The sequence below is a fragment of the Oncorhynchus mykiss genome, chromosome 22 (assembly GCF_013265735.2).
Source record: "Oncorhynchus mykiss isolate Arlee chromosome 22, USDA_OmykA_1.1, whole genome shotgun sequence".
Lineage (NCBI taxonomy): Eukaryota > Metazoa > Chordata > Actinopteri > Salmoniformes > Salmonidae > Oncorhynchus > Oncorhynchus mykiss.
Window position 1 is genome coordinate 3,518,944 of NC_048586.1, and position 17,564 is coordinate 3,536,507.

Below are 17,564 nucleotides of genomic sequence, written 5' to 3' on the forward strand. Positions count from 1 at the left end.
AGGAGCATTAACATATCATGATATGTAAATGATTTGCTGTATATAGATAAATCCCGATTGTGTTTCTATCAATTTCCTTTTCCCAAGTAATCACCAAAGCATTAGGCTCTTTGCACCAGATGTAAAAGGTTAAAATATGAGTCTTCATTGACACATCATACTGTATTCCTTCTCATAATCTTTATTTTACTTTATTTTGTACGGTCTTCAATTCTTAATTCCAATTTAGAAAAAAACATGCTTACATTTTGCATCTAAAATAAAATATATACAATGCAATAAAACATAAATATGTTATTCTACACAGCATGACAAACTGTCTCTCCATTTCCATTTTGCACCATTTATTGTTTTTCTTGATGCATGGACCGGAAATATCTAGTTGATGTGATTATTATAAATCTATATGCATGAAACCGTGTGCAATGGGATTTCTCATCTTCTCTGCAGAGCAATTAGCCTTGAAATACTGCAGTAAATATTCTCAACACCAACGTTGCTCTGCTGCAAAAGATTTTAACTCTGATGCCGGAAACGAAGAGAAGGTCGACATCTTCCCTTTAGAATAAACAGTGGGATTTGATTATGTGTTTTTATGTGTGTGTGTGTGTGTGTGTGTGTGTGTGTGTGTGTGTGTGTGTGGGTCTCTAAAATGAGCAATGTGATATGATAACAAAGGAGTCTGAGCTGGACATACAGTGCCTTCGGAAAGTATTCAGACCCCTCGACTTTTTCCACATTTTGTTGCATATTCTAAAATGGATTTAAAAAATAACAAATCTCAGCAAGTTTTTCAAAATTGTTGCAAGTTTACTCCAAATAAAAAACAGTAATACCTTATTTACATAAGTATTCAGATCCTTTACTATGAGACTCAAAATTGAGCTCAGGGGCATCCTGTTTCCATTAATCATCCTTGAGATGTTTCTTCAATTTGATTGGAGTCCAATGTGGTAAATTCAATTGATTGGACATGATTTGGAAAGGCACACACCTGTCTTTATAAGGTCCCACAGTTGACAGTGCATGTCAGAGCAAACACCAAGTCGAAGGAACTGTTCGTAGAGCCAAGACAGGATTGTATCGAGGCACAGACCTGGGGAAGGGCACCAAAACATTTCTGCAACATTGAAGGTCCCCAAGAACACAGTGGCCCCCAAAATTCTTAAATGGAAGAAGTTTGGAACCACCAAGACTCTTCCTAGAGCTGGCCGCCCGGCCAAACTGAGCAATCGGGGGAGAAGGGCCTTGGTCAGGGAGGTGAAAATAGCTAATCTGAAAATAGCTGTGCAGCAACGCTCCCTATCCAACCTGACAGAGCTTGAGAGGATTTGTAGAGAAGAATGGAAGAAACTCCCCAAATGCAGGTGCCAAGCATGTAGCGTCATATCTAAGAAGACTGAAGGCTGTAATCGCTGCCAAAGTTGCTTCAACAAAGTACTGAGTAAAGTGTCTGAATAGTTATGTAAATGTGATATTTCAGTTTAGTTTTTTTATACATTTGAAAAAAAAAAAAAAAATTGCTTTGTCATTATGGGGTATTGTGTGTAGATTGATAAGGTAAAAAAACAAACAATTTAATACATTTCAGAATAAGTCAAGGGATCTGGATACATTCCGAATGCTCTCAATACCCACTTGCATGTAATGTATATTGACTGTTTCTTGAATTATTATTTGCATGACCTGTGTGTGTCATTCCTTCATGCCTTAAATATTACAGAAGCTGAAAATACAGTTGAATGTAACAGAATAAAATGGAATAGAATAGACTGTTACTCACTGATGTGTACAGATGGCCCTCCCCGTTCATGGAGATGTATAACCCTGTCTTCACAGACTGAATCGCAACAACTCGGAGACCCACAGGAATCAAGTTGAACAAAGCTGGAAGACAGAAAGATGGAAAGAGGAGGACAATGTCAGAGTCAGAGTCAGAGTCAGAGTCAGACAGACAGACAGACAGACAGACAGACAGACCAATTCCATTCAAACCACTGGAGAAAACCCTTCACAACATTTTCGGACAAGATAGAACTGCCAAAGGGGGCGGTGTTGCAATCTACTGCAGAGATATCCTGCAGAGTTCCGTCATACTATCCAGGTCTGTGGCATACCAATTCAAGCTTCTACTTCTAAAAATCCACCTTCCCAGAAACAAGTCTCTCACCGTTGCTGCTTGCTATAGACCACCCTCTGTCCCCAGCTGTGCCCTGGACACCATATGTGACTTGATTGCCCCCCATCTATCTTCAGAGCTTGTGCTGCTAGGTGACCTAAACTGGGACATGCTTAACACCCTGGCCATCCTACAATCTAAGCTTGATGCCCTCAATCTCACACAAATTATCAATGAACCTACCAGGTACAACCCCAAATGCGTAAACAAGGGCAACCTCATAGATATCATCCTAACCAACTTGCCCTCCAAATACACATCTGCTGTCTTCATCCAAGATCTCAGCGATCACTGCCTCATTGCCTACATCCGTAATGGGTCTGCGGTCAAACGACCACCCCTCATCGCTGTCAAACGCTCCCTAAAATACTTCAGCGAGCAGGCCTTTCTAATAAACCTGGCCGGGGAATCCTAGAATGACATTGACTTCATCCCGTCAGTAGAGGATGCCTGGATATCCTTTAAAAGTGCCTTCCTCACTATCTTAAATAAGCATGCTCCATTCAAAAAATGTAGAACCAGGCACAGATATAGCCCTTGGTTCACTCTAGACCTGACTGTCCTTGACAAGCACAAAAATATCTGTGGCGTACTGCATCAGCATTGAATAGCCCCCGTGATATGCAACTTTTCAGAGAAGTTAGGAACCAATATACACAGGGAGGTAGGAAAGCTAAGGCTAGCTTTTCAAACAGAAATTTGCATCCTGAAGCACAAATTCAAAAAGGTTCTGGGACACTGTAAAGTCCATGGAGAAGAAAAGCACCTCCTCCCAACTGCTCACTGCACTGAGGCTAGGAAACACTGACACCACCGATAAATCCAGTATAATTGAGAATTTGAAAAGCATTTCTCCACCATTTATCTTTCACCCAAATCCAGATAGCTGATGTTCTGAAAGAGCTGCAAAATCTGGACCCGTACAAATCAGCCGGGCGAGACAATCTGGACCCTCTCTCTAAAATTATCTGCAGAAATGGTTGCAACCACTATTACTGGCCTGATCTTCCTCTCTTTCGTACCGTCTGAGATTCCCAAAGATTGGAAAGCTGCCGCGATCATCCCCCTCTTCAAAGGGGGAGACACTCTAGACCCAAATTGCTACAGACCTATATCAATCCTACCCTGCCTTTCTAAGGTCTTCGAAAGCCAAATTAACAAACAGATCACCGACCATTTAGAATCCCACCGTACCTTCTCCGCTATAAAATCTGGTTTCAGAGCTGGTCAGGTGTGCACCTCAGCCACGCTCAAGGTCCTAAACGATATCATAACTGCCATCTATAAGAGACATTACTGTGCAGCCGTATTCATCGACCTAGCCAAGGCCAGGATTCTCAAATGCCTTGGTTTCTCAAATGACTGCTCGCCTGGTTCACCAACTACTTCTCCTAGCAGTCTCTATGGGGGTGCCACAGGGGTCAAATCTCGGGCCAACTCTCTTCTCTGTATACATCAATGATGTCGCTCTTGCTGCTGGTGATTCTCTGATCCACCTCAACGCAGACTACACTATTCTGTATACTTCTGGCCCTTCTTTGGACACTGTGTTAACTAACCTCCAGACGAGCCGCAATGCCATACAACTCTAACTCCGTGGCCTCCAACTGCTCTTAAATGCAAGTAAAACTAAATGCATGCTCTTCAACCGGTCGCTGTTCGCACCTGCCCGCCTGTCCAGGATCACTACTCTGGACGGTTCTGACTTAGAATATGTGGACAACTACAAATACCTAGGTGTCTGGTTAGACTGTAAACTCTCCTTCCAGACTCACATTAAGCATCTCCAATCCAAAATGAAATCTAGAATCGGCTTCCTATTTCGCAACAAAGCATCCTCCACTCATGCTGCCAAACATACCCGCGTAAAACTGACTATCCTACAGATCCTCGACGATGTCATTTACTGTCATGACTTCCACCGAAGTCGGTTCCTCTCCTTGTTCGGGCGGCGTTCGGCGTTCGGCGTCACCGGTCTTCTAGCCATCGTCAATCCACTTTTCCATTTGTTTTGTCTTGTTTTCCTACACACCTGGTTTTCATTTCCCTCATTAAGGGTATTTAACCCTCTGTTCCCCCCATGTCTTTGTGTGGAATTGTTTGTTCTAAGTGCTTGTGCACATGTTTACTGGTGAGCGTCGGGTTTTGTACCCATGTTGGTTATTTCTTTATACCGTTGGTTTTGCAATTAAACTGCTCTGGATATTATCTAGTTCTGCTCTCCTGCCTCTGACTTCCCTGCCACCAGTTACGCACCCCTTACAGAATTCCACACCACCATATGGAGTCAGCAGGAGCAGGTGCCCCTGGTATAGGGGTCGAGGAGCGAGTCCAGGAGCAAGCGCCGATGATCCATCATCTCGGCCGCGCCATGGACCGCTTCATCCAAACCATGGGCAGGTGGGAGAGACAGGGAGTTCCTCCAGCGCCTCCACCAGCACAACCAGGGCCTCCACTACTCGCCTCCCATTCACCCGGTCCCAGTGGGATTCGTCTCGCCCTTCCCCGGGAGTACGACGGGAAGGTTGCACGCGGCCAGGGTTTCCTATTGCAGCTAGATCTCTACCTGGCAACCGTCCACCCGGCTCCTTCGTGCCGTGAGAGGGTGTCCGCCCTCGTCTCGTGACTCTCAGGGAAAGCCCTGGAGTGGGCCAACGCCGTGTGGGGAGAAGGAGATCCGGTGCTGGACCATTTAGAGGATTTCACCCGCCGTTTCCGGGCCGTCTTCGACCACTCATCCGAGGGTAAAGCCGGCAGTGAACGTCTCCACCATCTGAGGCAGGGGAAGAGGAGCGTCCAGGAGTTTGCCATGGACCTTCGAACCCTGGCTGCTAGCGTGGGATGGAGCGACTGGGCACTGATCGACCACTATCGCTGCAGTTTGCGCGAGGACGTCCGTCGGGAGTTGGCCTGCAGGGACACCACCCTCACCTTTGACCAGCTGGTGTACCTGTCCAGAGCGGGGTCTGTCAGTTCCATCCCCCACCACCACCACTCCAATGCCCATGGAGCTGGGAGGTGCTGTGCGCAGGGAGACCGGAGGAGGAGGTTCCGTCTCGTGCACTATCTGTGGCCACAGAGGTCACACTGCCGGTGCCGCGTTGGTTCCTCTGGGGATTGAAGCAGAAGGAAGGGCACTCTGGTGTCACCCCAGGTGAGTCTGCACCACTCTCACCCAGAGCCCTCTGTTGCACACGTGTTTTTGTATGTCACTTTTCCTGAATTTTCCCCGCATTCCCAGCATAAGGCGCTCGTCGATTCAGGCGCGGCTGGGAATTTTATAGACAGATCGTTCGCCCATAGTTTAGGGTTCCCCATTGTTCCTGTGGCTGAGCCCTTCCCGTTCATTAGGGTCAGGGTTGATTAGGGAGGCCACTGCTCCCTTGGGCATGGTGACGCCGGGGGATCACAAGGAGAGAATCAGTATCTTTCTTATTGACTCCCCTGCGTTTCTCGTGGTGCTAGGCCTGCCCTGGTTAGCCTGTCATGACCCCACTGTTTCGTGGCAACAGAGGGCTCTCACAGGGTCGTCGCGAGAGTGCTCAGGTAGGTGTTTAGGGGTTTCCGTTGGTGCTACTATGGTGGAAGCTGGACGTGGACATTGAGCAGGCGCTATGTGCAGAGCCCACTCCCCTCCAGTGTCCCGCTGGGCGTCTGTACGTTCCGTCTGCTGTCTGTGACCGGCTGATCTATTGGGCCCACACGTCACCCTCCTCTGGTCATTCAGGCATCGGTCGGAAGGTGCGCTGTCTGAGTGGGAAGTACTGGTGGCCCTCTTTGGCTAAGGACGTGAGGGTTTATGTTTCCTCCTGCTCGGTGTGCGCCCAGTGTAAAGCTCCTAGGCACCTGCCCAGAGGTAAGATACACCCCTTACCCGTTCCACAACGGCCGTGGTTGCACCTATCGGTGGATTTCCTTACTGTTCTTCCTCCCTCACAGAGTAACACCACGATCCTGGTCGTTGTGGACCATTTCTATAAGTCCTGCTGTCTCCTCCCTCTGCCCGGTCTCCCTACGGCCCTACAGACTGCGGAGGCCTAGTTTACACACGTCTTCCTGCACTACGGGGTGCCTGAGGACATAGTGTCTGATCGGGGTCCCCAGTTCACTTCGAGGGTCTGGAGGGCGTTCATGGAACGTCTGGGGGTTTTCACCCGAGAGTAATTGGCAGGTGGAGAGAGTTAACCAGGATGTGGGTAGGTTTCTGAGGTCTTATCGCCAGGACTGGCCAGGGTAGTGGGTGGCATTCGTGCCTTGGGCAGGGATGGCCCAGAACTCGCTCCCCCACTACTCTCCTAACCTCTCCCCCTTCCAGTGCGTACTGGGGTATCAGCTAGGTCTGGCTCCTTAGCATCAGAGTCAGACCGAGGCTCCTGCGCTGGACGACTGGTTCCGGCGAGCGGATGAGACATGGGGCGTCGCTCATGTTCACCTTCAGCACACCGTGCTGCGCCGGAAAGCCAGCGCAGACCGTCACCGCAGTGAGGCCCCGGTGTTCGCACCGGGGGACTGGGTCTGGCTTTTGACCTGGAACCTACCCCTCCGCCTGCCCTGCCTGGAAGCTGGGTCCGCGGTTTGTGGGGCCATTTAAAGTCCTGACGAGACTGAATGAGGTGAGTTACAGGTTACAGCTTCCCCCCGATTACCGTATTAACCCCTCGTTCCATGTGTCTCTCCTCAGGCCCGTGGTGGCTGGTCCACTCCAGGAGTCTGAGGTGAGGGAGGTTCCTCCTCTTTTCATTTTCCATTTGTTTTGTCTTGTTTTCCTACACACCTGGTTTTCATTCCCTCATGACGTGTTGTGTATTTAACCCTCTGTTCCCCCCATATCTTTGTGTGGTATTGTTTGTTGTTAGTGCTGACTGGTACGGGTCAGGTTTTGTACCCATGTTGATATTTTCTTGATGCCGTTGGTTTTGCAATTAAACTGCTCCGGCTATTACCTAGTTCGGCTCTCCTGCGTCTGACTTCCCTGCCACCAGTTACGCACCCCTTACATTTACTTACATTAAAAAAATAGCCTCCAACACTCTACCCAACAAATTGGATGCAGTCTATCACAGTGTCATCCGTTTTGTCACCATAGCCCCATATACTACCCACCACTGCGACCTGTACGCTCTCGTTGGCTGGCCCTCGCTTCATACTCGTCGCCAAACCCACTGGCTCCAGGTCATCTACACGTCTCTGCTAGGTAAAGTCCCGCCTTATCTAAGCTCACTGGTCACCATAGCAGCACCAACCAGTAGCATGCGCTCCAGCAGGTATATCTCACTAGTCACCCACAAAGCCAATTCTTCCTTTGGCAGCCTTTTCCTTACAGTTCTTTGCTGCCAATGACTGGAACGAACTGCAAAAATCACTGAAGCTGGAGACTCATATCTCCCTCACTAGCTTTAAGCACCAACTGTCAGAGCAGCTCACATATCACTGCACCTGTACATAGCCCATCTGCAAATAGCCCATCCAACTACCCCATCCCCATACTGTATTTATTTATTTATCTTGCTCCTTTGCACCCCAGTATCTCTACTTGTACATTCATCTTCTGCACACCAACCACTCCAGTGTCTAATTGGTATATTGTAATTACTTTGCCACCATGGCCTATTTATTGCCATACCTCCCTTATCTTACCTCATTTGCACACACTGTTTTCTATTGTATTATTGATTGTACGTTTGTTTATCCCATATGTAACTCTGTGTTGTTGTTTGTGTCGCACTGCTTTGCTTTATCTTGGCCAGGTCGCAGTTGTAAATGAGAACTTGTTCTCAACTAGCCTTCCTGGTTAAATAAAGGTGTTCTCAACTAGCCTACCTGGTTAAATAAAGGTGTTCTCCACTAGCCTACCTGGTTAAATAAAGGTGTTCTCCACTAGCCTACCTGGTTAAATAAAGGTGTTCTCAACTAGCCTACCTGGTTAAATAAAGGTGTTCTCAACTGGCCTACCTGGTTAAATAAAGGTGTTCTCAACTAGCCTACCTGGTTAAATAAAGGTGTTCTCAACTGGCCTACCTGGTTAAATAAAGGTGTTCTCAACTAGCCTACCTGGTTAAATAAAGGTGTTCTCAACTAGCCTACCTGGTTAAATAAAGGTGTTCTCAACTAGCCTACCTGGTTAAATAAAGGTGTTCTCAACTAGCCTACCTGGTTAAATAAAGGTGTTCTCAACTAGCCTACCTGGTTAAATAAAGGTGTTCTCAACTAGCCTACCTGGTTAAATAAAGGTGTTCTCAACTAGCCTACCTGGTTAAATAAAGGTGTTCTCAACTAGCCTACCTGGTTAAATAAAGGTGTTCTCAACTAGCCTACCTGGTTAAATAAAGGTGTTCTCAACTAGCCTACCTGGTTAAATAAAGGTGTTCTCAACTAGCCTACCTGGTTAAATAAAGGTGTTCTCAACTAGCCTACCTGGTTAAATAAAGGTGTTCTCAACTAGCCTACCTGGTTAAATAAAGGTGTTCTCCACTAGCCTACCTGGTTAAATAAAGGTGTTCTCAACTAGCCTACCTGGTTAAATAAAGGTGTTCTCTACTAGCCTACCTGGTTAAATAAAGGTGTTCTCAACTAGCCTACCTGGTTAAATAAAGGTGAAATAGATATATTGTTTAATTAAAAATAAATAAACAATACAGAATTAAATTACACACAGACTACCCCTTGCTGATCAGGAGACTCTTGGATATGTTGTGGTGGACTGTCATTACAATTGCTTTACAGAAACCTGGTCAAATTACGTTTGTAGTGTGGCTAGCCACTGGATGGCTCTGAAAGCACTGTCAGCATGCAGTCAATGCTATTAACTACTTTTGGAGGTAACTAGTGGTCTCAAATCCTATCCTGATGTCGACACCAGATGAACTTTATATTCATAATTTAGCTAACTAAGCTAATTAACACGCATTTAGCTAATTAACATAACTTTCCTCAGCCATCACCTGTCTTTTTCCTGACACTGACAGTGGGTTGAATGCTGTAACAACACAGAATAAAACAATTCACAAGAGCCCCATGATGGTGGTGAATTCCCATTACTGCTTATCATTTATTAACCATCATTTAAGCACGCTAATTACTTTACTTTAATAATATATTTCAGCTGTGTATAACTTCTATTTTTTTATGACTTCATTATTGTCATTCCTTAAGTCATCATCTCATCTCTGCTCAGGTAGTAGCATCCAGCCACCCAGACAACCATCTTACTTTATCGCTGTGCTCCCCATTGAATGAGTCATCCTAATTAACTAGGCTAGTAGTAGCTAGCTGGCTGCCAAAATCATTTTACTAGTTCTTCAAAGTAGACTGCTTATTACCAACTACTTCAACCATCAATCAGGTAGAGCTACCTCACTGTCTCTTTCCCTCACGTTGTTGTGTTGTGTCATTCCTCTCGCATGAGGTCTCATATGGTCTGTGTGTGTATCCGCCTATCTCCATGGCCAGAAAGAACAGGCGCAATGGATTCTATTTAGAGAAAAGAAGTGTTGAGCTCACAAAAAAATAAATACATGGAATTCAAGTAACTGAACCCCCCCAAAATAAAGGCATTTTGCTTAATCACTCAGCACTAAGACCTAGCTAACCAGCTAGCAAACAATGAAACTAAAGTATAATTTTGCAACATTGATGGACCTGGGAAGTAGCACTGGAAAAACTGGAGCCACCATAGGAGCGTGGCTGATTTAATAGGTTCTTTTTGGCCGTAGAACACACTTTGGCCCTGTTAGGTAATGGCCATTTTGTTTGTACTGATTGAGAAATAACAGGGCTAGTCTTGGCGGCGACACTAAGCAGTCGCATCCCAAATGGCACCCTATTCCCAACATAGTACACTAGTTTTGTGTAGAGCCCTATAGGTTGTACCAATGTATAGGGAATAGGGTGCCATTTGGGATACAAGCCAGTGTGTGTATGGCTGATTTAGATGCATAAGCTCTCCTGACCATTTGAGGTAATTGGTATTGGTGTGGATGTACAGTAGGTAGAGCAGAGTGAGGGATGTGAGACGTACAGTGCCTTCTGAAATTATTCAGACCCCTAGACTTTTTCCACATTTTGTTATGTTACAGGCTAATTCTGAAAAATATTCAATGGTTTTATTCCCCTCATCAATCTACACACAATACCTTAACAGGTTTTTAGAAATTTTAAAAACTGAAATATCACATTTACATAAGTATTCAGACCCTTTACTCAGTACTAGGAAGAGTCTTGGTGGTTCCAAACTTCTTCCATTTAAGAATGATGGAGGCCACTGTGTTCTTGGCGACCTTCAATGCTGCAGAAATGTTTTGGTACCCTTCCTCAGATCTGTGCCTCGACACAATCCTGTCAAACCTAATGGTTTGGTTTTTGCTCTGACATGCACTGTCAACTGTGGGACCTTATATAGACAGGTGTGTGCCTTTCCAAATCATGTCCAATCAATTGAATTTACCACAGGTAGACTCCAATAAAATTGTTGAAACATCTTAAGGATGATCAATGGAAATAGGGTGCCCCTGAACTCAATTGAGTCTCATAGCAAAGGGTCTGAATGCTTAAGTAAATAAGGTATTTCTGTTGTTTTTTATACATTTGCAAACACTTGTAAAAACCTGTTTTCACTTCATCATTATGGGGTATTGTGTGTAGATTGCTGAGGATTTAAAAAAATATATAATCAATTTAGAGTAAAGCTGTAACGTAACAAAATGTGAAAAAAGTCAAGGTGTCTAAATACTTTCCGAAGGCAATGTATGGATGGACACTGGGTTTTTAGAGGCATTGAGCAAATATGGAATAGGGATTTTGGCTGATACTGTGTTGTGCAAATGTTGTTCCTGTCACTACATTTTGAAAGAGGTCGAACTGAACGTTTTACTCAATGAATTATCAATTGGTGCTGATGAAGTGAATTTCGGTGACTTGGAAAATCAATGACATTTCTAAAGGAGGCAAATAATTAGTAGGAAAACCTTTTGTCATCATTGTGATGTCATCATATTGACTAGATGTCGTAACATAGCTAGCTACATTGTGAAGGGAGAGCAATGGCGTTTTAGCTAACTGACATTAGCATTGCTAGGTATTTTTGACTAACTTTGCTAGTCAATGACAACATTGCCATCTATCTAAAGTAAATCTGATGACATGTTAATGATGACAAAGTTGTTTCTCCACAAATTATTTGCCTATTTTAGCAATGTCATCATATTTCTAAGACAAAGTAGTGTAATTTAGACAACATCGTCATTAACACCTGTTTAGAAAAGTTGGCCCTCAGTCCTCAGTGAACGTTCATAACAATGGCATGACTGTGAAACCCATGAATAGTTTATACTGTTTCTTAATTAATTACATAAAATATGGATGGATTCTTTGGTCCAACTGACTATTGATCTTACAATCATTGCTTTAGTAACATAACATATTCATGTATTTAATTATATTTCATTCCATATTATTTATGAACTCTATCATGTGTGCATGTGTGTATGTGTAGGTGCCCCTTGTACAGTATATCCATAAACAAGGTTCTATTGGTCTATGGAAGCGACACGTGTCATCTCTGCTCCTAGTGACAGACACAGAGACAAAGCAGTGTCAAGCTAGAGTTAGCGCCACATACTGAAATCAAATTAACCAGCTAGCCTGGAGCACTAAGGAAGCTGTGCCAGCGAAGAGCTAAGAATACTCTCTTCTCTCGAGCTAGCCCACTGTTTCTTGGACCACTTTCCATCTCAGAGAGAAGAACCCATCTGCTTTCTATATAATACAGGTGAGGTTGGGAGACTAAATCAATGTGTTGACAAGCTCAGCATTTAGATTTTATAGATTGTCATCATTGACAGATAAAATTATAGATTTATCAACCTCAACCATGTGTAAACAATTGACCATTATTTATCTTAAATCATACATCATATATATATAAAAAAAATCTTCATTTGCCGATTATGAGACACCACAGTAGATGTGGTATCTAGACTTGCATAATATCTAGACTTGCATACTACTTAGAATGGAGTATTGACCATGCATACTAAACAGTTTCACACGAATGTATGCAATTTGACAACTTGTTGACCCTGTAGCAGTGGTTCCCAACCTTTTTCGGTTGCTGTACCACCAACTGATTTTTGCTCCGCCCGGAGTACCCCTGATGTACGCCCTCATGTGCATTTTACCAGTAGGTCTCATGAGTCTTCTCAAGTATCCCCTGTGGATAGGCCAAGTACCTCCAGGGGTCCTAGTACCCCTGGTTGGGATCCACTGCTATAGCAGGATATATGAAGAGACTGTATACTCACAGGAGTTACTGCTGTCATCCTTGGTCCCATCGAGAGAACCATCTGGGTTCATTTGCAAGTAGTATCCCTGCCTGCAATATAACCTGGTCACTATACCCTTGAGCTGGGGATCTGAAACACACACACAGAGAGAGGGAAGCAGGGAGAGAAAAAGAGAGAGAGAGGTTAGCAACAGTATACAAGTAGTTAGACCAGCTCAAGATAATTCATACCTTCAACCAAAGGAGAGAGAAGAGGACTCTACCACACAAATGCTGCACCAAATAAACACTTCATATATACATAGGCATAGAGCAAATATTCAAATCTCTATATGAACTGTCATATACTGTAAATGTAGAGAAGAGAGGTAAAGGATCACAGAGTAAAGAGCAACCAAACCATTCTTATGTGGAAATTGTTTGAATATATTGTTTCATAATCCACTGTTTGTGTCTGGTTTGAAAACCATTCCATAAAACAAAGTACCTAACTCTTTATGACTGTTTAATGACCATTGTGAATGTTCAGAGGCAAATCATGTAGCTAAAATGTACTGCATATAAGCCATGCCTTACGCAGAAATCGGCCCAATCAAATGTGATTAAATTAATATGATAGCAAACTCAACAGCACCCTCTTCAGTTATCTTCTCTGTGAGGGGAAATCATGGCTCATGTTGCACTGTAAATTCCTCAAAGGGTTGTCATGTAAAATTCTGGGATAATATGGCCTATACTGTCTTAATAGAGCAGCGGGAGTACTCTGGTTTAAAGTCTATTTTATCATTCATAATTACAGATAAGAGTTCAAGCGGATGTTCAAGTCATTTTCAAATCAGAATAATTTAACTGAAACAATTGTCTTAGCTCCTGTAGTTAAACGTGGATGTTTGAGTGAGATGTTGGTATTGGAACAGGTAGTACGCTTTTAAGAGCTGCTTCCACCCACCACATTGGGAGGTCTTGCCGTGAACTCTTTATACATGCACATTTTCCACATAAATTAACATAATGCACTCATCTATGTACAACACCTTAGCATGTGTGTGTGTGTGTGTGTGCTGCCTGTATGTGTGTTTCACCTGTATGTGTGGATGTGTGCCTCCTGTGTGTGTGGGTGTGTGTGTGTGGTCTACCCAAGGGCCTAATGCCTTCCACATTAGCCTTATCATAGAGACAGCTATCAGGCCAGATTTGATTCTCACTAAGCCCTGAGGAGATGAATAATCACATGAGCCCTGTGTGTGTGTGTGTGTGTGTGTGTGTGTGTGTGTGTGTGTGTGTGTGTGTGTGTGTGTGTGTGTGTGTGTGTGTGTGTGTGTGTGTGTGTGTGTGTGTGTGTGTGTGTGTGTGTGTGTGTAAAAAAGGTAGAATTGCCAATGCATATTAGGTGCTTTTATCCAAAGTGACAACTTCGAGTCCACACATTTTTGTATGTGACCCCAGTGGGAATCGAACCCACAACTCTGGTATTGCTAGTGCCACACACAACCACTACAACAGTGTAAAATACAATACATGATTACAATACAGGTGGAAGGTGTATGATTACCATAATTTTTTTCATATATATTTTAATCTCACTTTCCACATACGATCTAAATATACTTTACTGCAAGCCACCTCACCCAATGTGGTACGGATCTGCTATTTTTATACATTATAACCTCCATCAGAGGCTAACCAGCTAACTAGATAGTAGTCACTGTTAGCCACGGCTAGCGGTCTTCACCTTTAGCTTGGACACCAGCCAGCTTTAGCTTGGTCAATACCTGCCAGTCTGCACAGCGCGATATCAACCCAGAGCATGTCGGACTGCTTTTCTCCACCACATCACCGGATTCCTGCTACTCTGTGCCATTACACCGGATCATCTCAGCTAGCTAGCTGCAACCGAGTGGATACCGCTGGCTAATGCCTCTTTCCCGAAGCAAGCACCAGTTAGCATTGAGCTATCCTCAAGCTAGGCCCATCTCCCGGCTAGCCGAAGAGGTATACCCGCTAATCCGTGGAATACAATATCTCTTTTGCCAATTGGCCTGGACCCTTTATTGCCGACACGGAGCCCAGCCGATCCGTCACGATTGGTCTGCCGACGTAATCGTCCGATGTGGTTTTATTCTCTGTTCCCAACGCACTACACAACCAGTTATTTTAGCCTTTAGCCGTACCTTTATCCTACTCCTCCTCTGTTCCTCTGGTGATGTAGAGGTTAACCCAGGCCCTGTAGCCCACAGTACCACACCCATTCCTCAGGCACTATCATTTGTTGACTTCTGTAACCGTAAAAGCCTTGGTTTCATCCATGTTAACATCAGAAGCCTCATCCCTAAATGTGTTTTATTCACTGCTTTAGCACACTCCACCAGCCTTTACGTCCTCCTGTCTGAATCCTGGCTTAGGAAGGCCACCAAAAATTAAGAAATTTCCATCCCCAACTTCAATATTTTCCATCAAGATAGAACTGCCAAAGGGGGCGGTGTTTTAATCTACTGCAGAGATAGCCTGAAGAGTTCTGTCATACTATCCAGGTCTGTGCCCAAACAGTTCGAGTGAAGTGATTGCCCCCCATCCATCTTCAGAGTTCATACTGTTAGGTGACCTAAATTGGGACAGACTTAACACCACGACCGTCCTAAAATCTAAGCTAGATGCCCTCAATCTCACACAAATTATCAAGGAACCTACCAGGTACAACCCTAAATCCGTAACCATGGACACTCTCATAGATATCATCCTGACCAACTTGCCCTCTAAATATACCTCTGCTGTCTTCAACCAGGATCTCAGTGATCACTGCCACATTGCCTGCGTCCGTAATGGGACCGCAGTCATGCGACCACCCCTCATTACTGTCAAACGCTCCCTAAAACACTTCAGCGAGCAGGCCTTTCTAATCGACCTGGCCCGGGTCTCCTGGAAGGATATTGACCTCATCCTGTCAGCAGAGGATGCCTGGTTGTTCTTTAAAAGTGCCTTCCTCACCATCTTCAATAAGCATGTCCCATTCAAAAAATGTGGAAATAAGAACAGATATAGCCCTTGGTTCAATCCAGACTTGATTGCCCTTGACCATCACAAAACATTCTGTGTCATAATGCATTAGCATTGAATATCCCCCGCGATATGCAACTTTTCAGGGAAGTCAGGAACCAATATACGCAGCACGCGCTCCAGCAGGTATATTTCACTGGTCATCCCCAAAGCCAACACCTCCTTTGGCCTCCTTTCCTTCCAGTTCTTTGCTGCCAATGACTGGAACAAATCGCAAAAATCACTGAAGCTGGAGACATATCTCCCTCACTAACTTTAAGCATCAGCAGTCAGAGCAGCTTACCGATCACTGTACCTGTACACAGTCCATCTGTAAATAGCCCCCCCAACTACCTCATCCCCATATTGTCATTTTTGCTCTTTTGCACCTCAGTATCCCCGACTTGCACATCATCATCTGCATATCTATCACTTAGTGTTAATGCTAGATTGCAATTATTTCGCCACTATGGCCTATTTATTGCCTTACCTCCCTAGCCTTACTACATCTGCACACACTGTACATAGATTTTTCTATTGTGTTATTGACTGTATGTTTGTTTATCCCATGTGTAACTCTGTGTTGTTGTTATGTCGCACTGCTTTGCTTTATATTGGCCAGGTCAGTTGTTCTTAACTGGCCTACCTGGTTAAATAAAGTTGAAGAAAAAACAACATGTAATCCATGAACGTTTGAACATCTTGATAAACAATCTGGCCTTAATGGTCGTGTTCTCTTAACCTCTCTACCCAGTACAGTCAGTAGAGGACTGGTCACCCCTCAGAGCCTGGTTCCTCTCTACCCAGTACAGCCAATAGAGGACTGGTCACCCCTCAGAGCCTGATTCCTCTCTACCCAGTACAGTCAGTAGAGGACTGGTCACCCCTCAGAGCCTGGTTCCTCTCTACCCAGTACAGTCAGTAGAGAACTGGTCAACCCTCAGAGCCTGGTTCCTCTCTACCCAGTACAGCCAGTAGAGGACTGGTCACCCCTCAGAGCCTGGTTCCTCTCTACCCAGTACAGTCAGTAGAGGACTGTTCACCCCTCAGAGCCTGGTTCCTCTCTACCCAGTACAGCCAGTAGAGGACTGGTCACCCCTCAGAGCCTGATTCCTCTCTACCCAGTACAGCCAGTAGAGGACTGGTCACCCCTCAGAGCCTGGTTCCTCTCTACCCAGTACAGCCAGTAGAGGACTGGTCACCCCTCAGAGCCTGGTTCCTCTCTACCCAGTACAGCCAGTAGAGGACTGGTCACCCCTCAGAGCCTGGTTCCTCTCTAGGTTTCTTCCTTGGTTCCTGCCTTTACAGGGAGTTTTTCCTCGCCACTGTGCTTCTACAACTGCATTGCTTGCACTTTTTTTTGGGGGGTGCTGGGTCTCTGCATAAGCACTTTGCAGCATCAGCTGATGTAAAAAGGGCTTCATAAATACATTTGATTGATTGATTGATTGATTGATTGATCACACATGGGATAGAAATGACGGAAATTTGATGTTACATTTTGATGGGTAGTGCAAGTGTTTTGCCTAATGTGAAAACAGTGTCATGTACTGTAATTTACAGTACTGTAGCATGTTACATTCAAAGGGCAATGTTATTGGATTAACTGGTTGTAAAAACAGATATCATGTTGCGGCTTGGTGATTCAAATAATGTTCTCAAGATATTTCACAGTTTTTGGATCAATGGTTTTGTGGTGAAAAATGTCTCCAAACAAAATGAATGCACAATAAAAGGTTTTGAATATAATACTTGGGCGTTACAAGTTTTACCAGTTTGGAGTTTTGAAAATTCACCACTTACTTGTGAAAATAGCACCAAAGCAATTGACAAAAACTCCTGACATCGCCCTCTCTCTCTGACTGAAGAGTATGGGATACTGACGCTGAGGCAGCATAGAGACCACAGGATTTTCAGATGTCATGAATTGATATCTACATTTATGAAGACTTCATAGGACAGCACAAGTAAAGGACATAGTGATGCTTGCTTAGTTAGTACCACTTCCTTCCAATTTGGCCCATACCTGGCGTGGACTTTGGACCTCTGCTTTGCTAGCACATGTGACCTCAT

The 17,564-nt window shown here is 44.5% G+C and overlaps 1 protein-coding gene across 2 annotated transcripts in view; it reads right to left on the reverse strand.

Annotated features, from left to right (window-relative positions):
* The window catches only part of fgf14 (fibroblast growth factor 14), a 323,193-nt gene that overhangs the window by 67,569 nt on the left and 238,060 nt on the right, over positions 1 to 17,564 (reverse strand). For both annotated transcript variants that reach the window (XM_021578637.2, XM_021578638.2), the window contains exons 2-3: positions 12,478 to 12,588; positions 1,784 to 1,887 (exon numbers count right to left, since the gene is read on the reverse strand). In XM_021578637.2, the coding sequence (XP_021434312.2) occupies positions 1,784 to 1,887; positions 12,478 to 12,588 (215 nt within the window). The remainder of the gene's footprint in view (positions 1 to 1,783; positions 1,888 to 12,477; positions 12,589 to 17,564) is intronic.